Here is a 10,910-nt window from a genome sequence, read left to right as displayed (position 1 = left end):
TGTAGAAGAATTGATGCCTTTGAGTTGTGGTGTTGGAGGAGAATACTAAAAGTGCCATGGACTGCCAAAAGAACCAATAAATCTATTTTGGAAGAAGTGCATCCAGAGTGCTCCTTGTAGGCCAGAATGGCTAAGCTTTGTCTCTCATACTTTGGACATATTGTCAGGAGACAACAGTCGCTGGAGAAGGATGTCATGCTGGGTAAGATGGAGGGCCAGAGAAAAAGAGGAAGACCACCAATGAGATGGATCAGCCAGGTGGCATCATTGATGGTGTCAAGTGTGGCAGCAGTTGTCGGTTTGGCACAGGATCGGATATTGTTTCGTTCTGCTGTGCATGGGGTCACTATGAGTTGGTTCTGACTCGATGGCACCTATCAACAACAACAACAACAACTTCTGAAAATGTCTAAGAAAAAAACAACAAAAGATCTCAGCATATGTCCAAAAACAGAAAAGAGTAACTAAGACAAATGAGGTGGAGGCAGATATAGACTCCCCAATAGAGCAAGAGGAGGCTTTAGATCTGCCTGAGAAGGAATTCAGAAGATTGATATGGAGACAAATTCAATTCAAATGCTCCACAGAGTGGTCAAGGAAAATAAGGAAGAAGTCAGGAAAGTACTACAGGAGAAATCAAACAAGATAAATATAGCATTGGAAATAATTCCAAACCTGCAAAAAGAGGTCCAGATGATTAATAATAAAATATCAGAAATGGACAATACACTGAAAGGGCAAAGGAGTAAAAATGAAGTGATGGAAATAAGAACCAGCGAACTGGAAGACAAATCTCTCAATACTGCTAAGATAGAAGAGCAAGCAGAAAAAAAAGGATAAAAAAATCAGAAGAGAGTCTAAGATTCATGCTGGATAACATGAAGAGGAATAACTTAAGAATTATTGGCATTCTGGAACAGAATGAATCACAGAAGTCCACAGAGGAGATAGTTGAGAAGCTGATGGAAGAAAACTTCCCTAACATCTTAAAGGATGAGAATATAAACATTCAAAAAGCTGAACGAACCCCAGGAAGGTTAGATTCCAAAAGAAAATCACCAAGACATATCATACTCATGCTCTCCAAAATCAAAGACAAGGAGAGAATTCTAAAAGCATCCAGGAAAAAGAGAAGTGTTACCTGCAAAGCCAAGCAACTCAGATTAAGCTCTGACATCTCAGCAGAAACCATGCCAGCAAGAAGGCAATAGGGAGATATATATAAATTCCTAAAAGAAAAAAAAACAACAACTGCTAACCAAGAATCGTCTATCCATCAACACTGTCCTTAAAATACAATGCTACAATCAAAACATTCCAGGATAAGCAGAAGCTAAGAAATTTTGTCAAAGCCAATCCTTCACTTCAAAACAACCTAACAGGAGTTCTTTGGAATGAAAACCAACAAGAACAAACAACCAGAGATTGACAGATATGGCAACACCACCTGGAACTCAGTCAACAAATAGCAGAGTTCAGAACAGAACAAAATTACAAGAACAAATTCAGAGGACCTGCAAGGCCAATTAAAGATCAAAATATCAACAATGTCAAAGAAGGGAAAAACATAGGAATAGAGATCCAGGTGTTGGGGAGGTCAGGTAGATTGCAGGATACAATTGTTGTTGTTGTTAGGAGCCATTGAGTAAGCACCGACCCATAGTGACCTTATGCACAGCAGATTGAAACACTGTCTGATCCTGGGCCAATATCCCTCATGAATATACATGCAAAAATTCTCAACAAAATCTTAGCCAACAGAATCCAGCAGCATGTCAAAAAAATAATACATCATGATCAAATGGGATTCAATTCAGAAATGCAGGGAAGGTTCAACATCAGAAAAACAATCAATGCAATCCACCAAAGAAATAAGAAAAAAGAAAAGAACCACATGATCATATTGATTGATGCAGAAAAGGCATTTGACAAAATCCAACATCCATTCCTAATAAGAACACTCAACAAAGTAGGAATTGAAGGGAAATTCCTGACCATAATTAATAGCATATATGCAAAACCAATAGCTTAAGTTACTTTCAATGGAAAGAAACTGAAAACCTTCCCTCTGTGAGCAAACATGAACCAGAAAAGGATGCCTTTTGTCACCACTCCTATTACATATTGCCCTGGAAGTCTTAGCAAGAGCTATACGGCAAGATAGGGAAATCAAAGGCATCCAAATTGGCAAAAAGGAAGTAACATTCTCTTTATTTGCAGATGATATGATCCTATACATAGAAAACCCCAAAGATTCAGTAAAAAAGGTACTAGACCTCATTGGAAGATTCATCAAAGTGGCAGGCTATAAGATCAACATGCAAAAATCAGTTGGATTCCTCTACAGTAACAATGACAGCGCTAAGATGGACATTAAGAACGCAATACCATTTACAATAGCCGCCCAAAGGATGAAATATCTAGGAATAAATGTAACCAGAGAATCAAAGTCTCTATGCAATGTAAACTACAGAACACTACTACAAGACACCAAAAGAGACTTGCAAAAATGAAAGAATATACCATGCTCCTAGATAAGAAGACTCAACAATGTGAAAATGTTAATACGACCCAAAACAATTTACACATATAATGCAATCTCAATCCATATTCCAACAACATTCTTCAAAAAGATGGAAAAAACAATTACAAACTTTAAGTGGAAAGGAAAGAGACCCAGGATAAACAAAGCACTGCTTAAGAAGAAGAACAAAGTTGGAAACCTCTCACTCCCTGACTTCAAAATTTACTACATGGCTACAGTGGTCAAAGCAACCTGGTACTGGTACAATGAAAGATATATTAATCAATGGAACAGAATTGAGAATCCAGAAATTAATCCATCCACATAAAGCCAACTGATCTTCAACAAAAGTGCCTAAGTATATTGCATGGGGAGGAGATGGTCTCTTCAACAGATGGTGCTGGCCAAACTGGAAAGAGAGATGCAAAAGACTGAAACAAGACCTTTACTCACGCCATATACAAAAACCAACACAGCATGGATAAAAGACCTAAATGTGAATTCTATAATTCTAAAGGCCATCAATGAAAAACTAGGGACAAATGTGAGGGCTGTAATACAGGGAACACCAAGACCACCAAACATTTTGAAAAGTACATAAACAAAAGTGGACAAAATAGATGATTGGGATATACTAAAAATTGAAAACTTATGTTCATCAAAAGTCTTCACCAAAAGAGTAAAAAGGGAGCCCACAGAATGGGAAAAAAATATTTTGCAGTGACACATCAGACAAGGGACTAGTTTCTAAAACATATAGGAAACTACAACACCTTTACAAGAAAAAGACAAATAACCCAATTTAAAAATGGGCACAGGACATGAACAGACAATTCACTAAGGAGGAAATCCAGGCAGCCAACAAACATATGAAGAAATGTTCACAACCACTAGTCATTAGAGAGATGCAAATCAAAACAACAATGAGCTATCATCTTTCACAAGCAATAACAGCAAAGATAAAAAATGTAGAGGACAATAAATGCTGGAGAGGATGTGGAGAGACTGGGACCCTCCTACATTGCTGGTGGGATTGCAAAATGGTCCAACCTCTCTGAAAAATAAATAAATAAATAAACCTCAAAAGGTTGGAAATAGAGATACCTTATGATTCAACAATTCCTCTACTTGGCATTTATCCACATGAAATACGATCCATAACCCGAGTACTGTATGCAGGAGAGGAGGGCCCTGGGACCATTAAGGGAGAAGAGTGGAGTGTGGGACCCTACCCAGAGAAGCAGCACTGCCAGAGACGGAGGCAGAGACGATGATGTGGAGAGATGGAGTGGCTGGGGACTCTGGGAGGGTGAGGATCTGGTATTGATGGCTTGCGGGGTGTACCCTTTGGTTGTTTGATGATGCATGCAGCGAATTATAATTATTGCAATGAATCGGAATAAGATAGAATGAATGTAAAGCTAATATTCTCCCATGTAAACTATCACATAATTCACAATAAAAACTTAAAGAAATAAAAAAGCTAGTGGAACTTTAAGAGTTGGCTCCACTTCATGTTCACCTCTGTATGCTGCCCATGTCTCCTCTTATGTATGTTACATTGTTGGTACTAAATAAGAACAACATTTAAGACTGTGCCTACTTGATAATCCATTAAAAATGAAAAGCAGAAGTCAATCAAAAAATAATTTAAAGTCTGCAATAGGCAAAATCATAAAATGTGTTTACAAAAATGGTAATAGAAGTAATACACATATCGCTTATAGAAACTGGAATAAAAACTGTTTAGATACAAGTGGAAAAAATAATTTATTACAGATTCTTATACACATTAACATGGAACATTTATACACATACTGATGTGCTTATACGGAATACTCAGTTTTATGACAAATGTTTTTTCACAAAAGTAGCTGCACTATATTTTTAAAAGATTATTAATAAATTATCAGAGACATCTGTAAAAACAACAGGGTAATTATTCCAATAGTAATTCCTTCTAGATTGAAATTAAACCAACTTTTCTGAACATGGTGCCTTGGATATAATTACATTCTTTTAAACCAAGAAAAAAAAATAATTTCTATGGAAAAAAAAAAAAAAAGACCAGGAAAAATCCAGATGGGGTATTTTAGGAGTGTTTTTGTAGCTTGGTTCTTACATTTGGTTAGAGCCCCTAACATTTAGCCCAAGCCAATATGACACAGTGCAGCTTTCTATGGCAGCTGCATGGGATTAATGCGATCAATAATAGAGGGATGCAATACAAATGACAGTACTTTAGAGGAATTGTAATTACAATGGGATCTGAATGAATAACCAAATAACTGAAATGTATATTCCATATTTCTGAAGGAAAAATTAAAAAAAAACAAAACAACTTCAAAATGGTTACTGTATTCTTATCATAGTATATTAACTCTTACTCTGGGAGCTTGAAAATAAACTGTCTTTTCCGTAACACTTATAATTCACTGCTTTAGAAAATGATATTCCTAATGATATACACCAACATTATATAAACTTTGTTATATGCTACAGTCATTAAAATATATATATAGATAGATAGGTAGATATATACATACATATCTAAAGAGCACTAAACAGATTGACAAACCATGCTATGCAAACACATGGCCAAAAACTGTTCAGTTTCATTTAATTAAGTTAAACAAATATTGATTGGGTGTCTACTACTTGCAAGTCACCATGCTGGGTCATGCTTGTAGTAGATTTTCAGACACATTAAGTTTACATCATCTACATATAAAGCCAAACTTTAGAGATACTTAGAAAATATGCTATAACCTTAAATAACATAATCAAAAGCTCAGCTCAAGTTGAATAATGAATAGTGAGAGTTATACCTATGAGAAAGGCTCAGGATAATTAAAAATGATTGTGCAAAATATGTATCCATATGGATGGAATAATTGCTACTAGGCTTGGCACGTGTTCGGGACAACTGGAACCTAATCTGCAGTCCTTCTTCATCCCATAATCCAAGATTCAGAAGTCGTCCTGCTTTGTTTCCTTAAAAATGTACAAGAAATAAGGAATTAATTGTCACCAATAATACAGCTAGCTATTCAAACCAACAAAACCAAGGCTATTGCCACTGAGTCAATTCCAACTCCTAGCAACTCCATAGGACACAGTAGAACTGCTCCATAGGGTTTTCTTGTCTGTAATCTTAATAGAAAGAGACTGCCAGGGCTTTCTTCTCTGGTGACACTGGGTGGGATTACAATGCCAACCTTTTGATTAGTCGTGGTGGTGGTGGTGGTGGGTGGCCACTGAGTCAGTTCTGACTCACAGAGACCCTGTATAGGATCTCCAAGGCTGTAAACCTTTACAGGAGCAGAAAGTCTCATCTTTTTCCTACAAAGCAGCTAGTGTATTCAAACTGCTTGTGCTACCCAGGGTTGTTCAATTACAGATCATTGTAGTAATGTAAATGCCACAATAAAGCGAACCAAATGAATCCTTTTTTGTTTGCTATTTCCTAGTGCGTAGTCTCCTAGTATGGACTCCTGGTGCAGAGATGTAGGCTTAGCACTGGACTGCAAACCACAAGGTAGGCAGTTTAAATCCAACAGCTGCTCTTCGGAAAACCTACACAGGGTCAGTATGTGTTGGAACAGACTCAATGGCACTTAACAACAACAAGTGTGAATATAAGAACTTTTGATAAGGTACTGTAGGATTAGCACTGAACTGTAAAACACAAGGTCGTCAGTTCAAACCCACCAGCTGCTCCTCATAAATCCTATACAGGGTCAGTATGAGTTGGAACTGACTCAAAGGCATTTAACAACAACAGTGCATATAAAAGTTATGTTTACGCTATACTATACAGTCTATTAAGTGTGCAGCAGTATTGTGAAAAAGTATGAAATGGAGTGAGGATTACCAAAACGTGGCACACAGGTATGGAGTAAACACATGCTGTTGAAAAAATGGTATTGATAGACTTGCTTTAAAAAGGGTTGCCACAAACCCTCAATATACAAATTCAATTTATAAAAGAAATGCTATATCTGCAAAGCACAATAAAGAGAGACATTATAAAACATGAGGTATGCCCATACGCCCCCTTTATGATAGCATGATATTCATTGATCTTGATAGGCTTTGTTAATATGGTCAGAATCATTCCCACTATAATTGTAAATTAAACAGGGCCTATTAACTAGAACTCTGATAACGTAGTGGTTAAGAATCGGGCTGCGAACCGCAAGGTCAGCAGTTCGAAACTACCAGCTGTTTCACGGGAGAAAGATGAGGCTTTGTGCTCCTGTAAAGATTTACAGCCTCGGAAACCCTGTACAGGGTCGCTGTGAGTCAGAACCGACTCCATGGCACATAATCACCAACCATTAACTAGAATGATCAACATTTGAAGTACAGTTTGATTTACCAGAAGAACATTTGTAAGCATGCCAAATGTGGACAAATTATTTAAAATAAAACCATCTAAAAGAAAATAAAGGTAAATATGTGTAATTTAGCATTCACCTTAGGATTTATTATATTTTTAAAACATTTTAAAGAAATGTATAGAAGCATAAAAAGAAATAACATCAAGTAAGTCTCATCTCCTCTGAAGAACCAATGCATCAACAGGCACAAAGTAATAAACTTGTTTATGATGCAACACATCATGGGGGTAGGGGGGGGAGGTCAGCATGATTTTAGTGATTACAATCCCGCTGTGTGTCACATGATTCCAGTTTGGACATTCTGTTATCTGAGGTTCACTCGAGCACATGAGTTCCAGCTGGAGTACAACCGTATTGCTGGCAAGAACCTAAAGCTTCCCCATAGAATTGTTTAGATTCTGACCAATGATACTTCACTCTTCTCTCTAGAAGAAACACATAAGGGACTAGGATTTTCCAAGACTCCCAAATATTCCACAGGAAGATATACCAGGGCACTTTCAAAGATCTCATAGAAAAATGGAATCAAACAATAATGGAATTTTTCTACAACCTTTTAAGCCCTCTTCTGTTGGTCCTTGGAGTCCTGGTGTGGCACTGTAGGATAAGCACTAAACCACAAAGTCAGTTTGAACTGGAAGGTCTGTGGTTCAGATCTATCAGCAGCTTCTCAAAAACCCTATACAGGGCTCTACAAGTTGGAAATGACTCAACAGCACTGAACAGCAACAACTGGTCCTTGGAAGGATCATAAGCTTCAGAGATAAGAAATCTCCTGTGATCTGCAACCTGGACTTAGCCCTCATAATGCGCTTGAAACAGTTTTTGAGGCAGGGGACCAGTAGTCCCCTCATAGCCCATTTAACTTAATGGCATTTGAGCCAGATTACAGAGGAAGAGAAAAAAACAGATCTCCTAGATCTAGTGTTTTAAGCTTTAATTTCCCTAGAGGATAAAAGCTGGCAACCATAAAATGTCTCCTACACAATCTTTATTAAGTGCTCATTAATTTCCACTGCCTAAGAGTTAATGTCTGTAGGCAAGAATTCTTTTCAAATGAAACATTTTTTTGGTGATTCTGATTTAACTTCCATATTTATACTGTCTTAAAAAAGAGAATCACTCTCTGATTAGTCATACCTCTGTTCCTGTATTTTTTCTGGATAGAAACCAAACTTGCATTGGTTCTTTTTTGCCCTTCATGGACACTGGCCCTCTGTGCTCCAAATGGAATTGTGGATCTGAATTTTCTGGTGTCATAAGACATCTAAAAGACAGGAAGGGGACAGACAGTAGGAAGAAAATCACACAAAGAGTGTAAGGAGAATGTGACAAGTACCAAAGACATAAATTGAGACAAGGACAGCCTGCATTTAAAGAGAACTGAAGACTTTAGTAATAATTTCTATGGTGGTGTGGAACCATTCAAAATGGAAACAAAGACCCAATCTTTTCAAACAAATGTATGTAAATTCTAAGCCAGGACGTGATGACTGTTTAAAGGCAATACAATCAATCACTCAGCGATTTCAACTCCTACCAAGACACATTTCACTTGTAAGTCAGTAAATACCAAAACAATTAATCTTACCTGTATGTATATTCAGACACATTTATTTTCCCTTTTTCTCCAGTGGTCTCTGTTCTGCTTGTTAGGTTAACAGTATTCCCAAAAAGACAGTACCGAGGCATCCTCTGTCCTATGACACCTGTAACTACTTCTCCAGTATGTATTCCTATTGTTATCTGCAGAAATAAAAGGTTTTCTTCAATAATTTTTATCAGTAACACACTAACTTTTGCTTACATTCTATTATAGAATAAGAGAGATTCATCATTTAAAAAAAACTTTAAAAAAATCATGTGAATTCTTTAGAAGAATGCCAAATATGTCACAAAACAATAAAAAAAAACCCTCACAAAAGTTCTATCTTCTAAAAGAAACAGTATCCTTCTAAAGTCCGTCAGTTTGTTGTACTTCGGTGGTTTACATGTTGCTGTGATGCTGGAAGATATGGCACCAGTATTTTTAAATACTGTCAGTGTCACCAGTGGAGGACAGGTATCAGCGTAGCTTCCAGACTAAGAAAGACTAGGAGGAAGGAAAGGCAGACTGCTTCTGAAAGGTGAGCTACTGAAAACCTTTTGAATAGCAGAGGAATATAGTGCTGGAAGATGAAAACATTATGAATAGTAGTAGAACATTGTCAGATATATAGCCAGAAGATGAGTCCTTCAGATTGGCAGGAAGTCAAAATGTGACTGGGGAAGAGCTGCCTCCTCAAAGTTGTTAACTGTCATGGAGTCAATTCTGAATCACAGTGACCCTGCTGACTGCTTAGCAGTCCAGTGCTTAACTGGCTGTGACATACTAAGTATCCTCCTTCTCGAAGTACAGTTCACCATATTGATATAACTGGAGTAAAGCTTTCAGGACCTTCATTTTCTGATGGGGTACAACTCAAAATGAGAATAAATAGCTATCAACATCCATTAATAATTAGAACATGGAATTTATGGAGTATGAGTTTAGGAAAACCAGAAGTTGTCAAAAATAACATGAATACATAACTATCGATATCTTAGTCATTAGTTAGCTGAAATAGACTGGTATTGGCCATTTTGAATCTGCTAATCTTATTGTATACTATGTTAGAAACTGCATATTCAAGAGGAATCGCATTACATTCATCATCAAAGAGAACATTTCAAGATCAGTCTTGGAGTACAATGTTGTCTGTGATAGAATAATATCCATATGCTTATAATGAAGACGAGTTAATACCACTGTTATTCAAGTTTATGCATCCTCTACTAAAGCCAGTGATGATAAAATTGAAGAACTCTACCAACTTCTTCTGTTTGAAATTGATCAAACATATAATTCATATGCATTGATAATGACTTGTGATTAAATGTGAAAGTTGGAAACAAAGAGTAAGGGCCCATAGTTGGAAAATATGGCAATAGTTGGTGATAGAATAGATGCTGGAGAACACGTATAGAATTCTGTAAGCGCAAACACCTTTTTCAAATAGCATAGAAGGCAACTGTATACCTGGATCTCACCAGATGCAATACATAGGAAACAAATTGACTAAATCTGTGGGAAGATACAGTGGAGAAGCTCAAGATCATCAGCCAAAACAAGGCCAAGGGCAGATGGTAGAACAGAACATCCATCAACTACTCATATGAAAGTTCAGGCAGAAGTTGAAGAAAATTAAAATAAATACATGGGAACCAAAATATGACTCTGCATATGTCCCACCTGAATTTAGATACCATCTCAAGAACAGATTTGATGCACTAGACACTAACAACGGAAGACCAGAAAGTTATGGGATGACATCAAGAACATGATACAGAAAGTAAGCAAAGGGCATTAAGAAGACAAGAAAGAATGTAAAAACTAAAATGGATGTTAGAAAACACTCTGAATCTTCCTTTTGAGCATAAAAGAAGCTAAAGCAAAAGGAAAAAAAAAAATGAGGAAGTCAAAGAGCTGAATGGAAAATTTGAAAAGGCAGCTTGAGAAGACAAAGTCAAGTACTATAATGAAATGTGAAAAGACCTAGAATTAGTAACTTGTAACCAAAAGGGAAAATTTGGAAGACAACTATCTGGCCGACTGATTGGAAGAGATCCATGTTTGTGCCCATTCCAAAGAGAGGTGACCCAACGGAATGCAGAAATCATCGGACAATCTCTTTGATATCTCAAGCGAGTAAAGTTTTGCTAAAGTAATTCAGAAACGGCTACAATCATACATTGACAGAGAACTTCCAGAGGTTCAAGGTGGATTCGGAAGAGGCTGGGAAACGAGAGATATCATTGCTGATGTCTGGTGGATCTTGGCTGAAAGCAGAGAATATCAGAAAGATGTTTACCTATCCTTTATTGACTATGCAAAGCTTTCGATTGTGTGGATCATGACAAGCTATGGGCAACACTGAGAAGTATGAGTACTCCAGAACACTTAA

At 37.0% G+C, this 10,910-nt stretch overlaps 1 protein-coding gene across 3 annotated transcripts in view; it reads right to left on the bottom strand.

Moving 5' to 3' along the window:
* Nucleotides 1-4,958: 4,958 nt before the first annotated feature.
* GUCY1B3 (guanylate cyclase 1, soluble, beta 3) overlaps nt 4,959-10,910 on the bottom strand; it is a 104,653-nt gene continuing 98,701 nt past the window's right edge. The window contains exons 12-14 of one of the 3 annotated variants that reach the window (XM_006867907.1): nt 8,519-8,673; nt 8,068-8,194; nt 4,959-5,518 (exon numbers count right to left, since the gene is read on the bottom strand). In XM_006867907.1, coding sequence (XP_006867969.1) covers nt 5,495-5,518; nt 8,068-8,194; nt 8,519-8,673 — 306 coding nt within the window. In that variant the 3' untranslated portion in view covers nt 4,959-5,494. The remainder of the gene's footprint in view (nt 5,519-8,067; nt 8,195-8,518; nt 8,674-10,910) is intronic. The other 2 variants (XM_006867909.1, XM_006867908.1) reach the window with 2 other exon arrangements.

Source organism: Chrysochloris asiatica, unplaced genomic scaffold (genome assembly GCF_000296735.1).
Source record: "Chrysochloris asiatica unplaced genomic scaffold, ChrAsi1.0 scaffold00112, whole genome shotgun sequence".
Classification (NCBI taxonomy): Eukaryota; Metazoa; Chordata; class Mammalia; order Afrosoricida; family Chrysochloridae; genus Chrysochloris; species Chrysochloris asiatica.
Note: the sequence above shows the minus strand (reverse complement) of the source record. Positions and strands in the feature narration are given on the sequence as shown.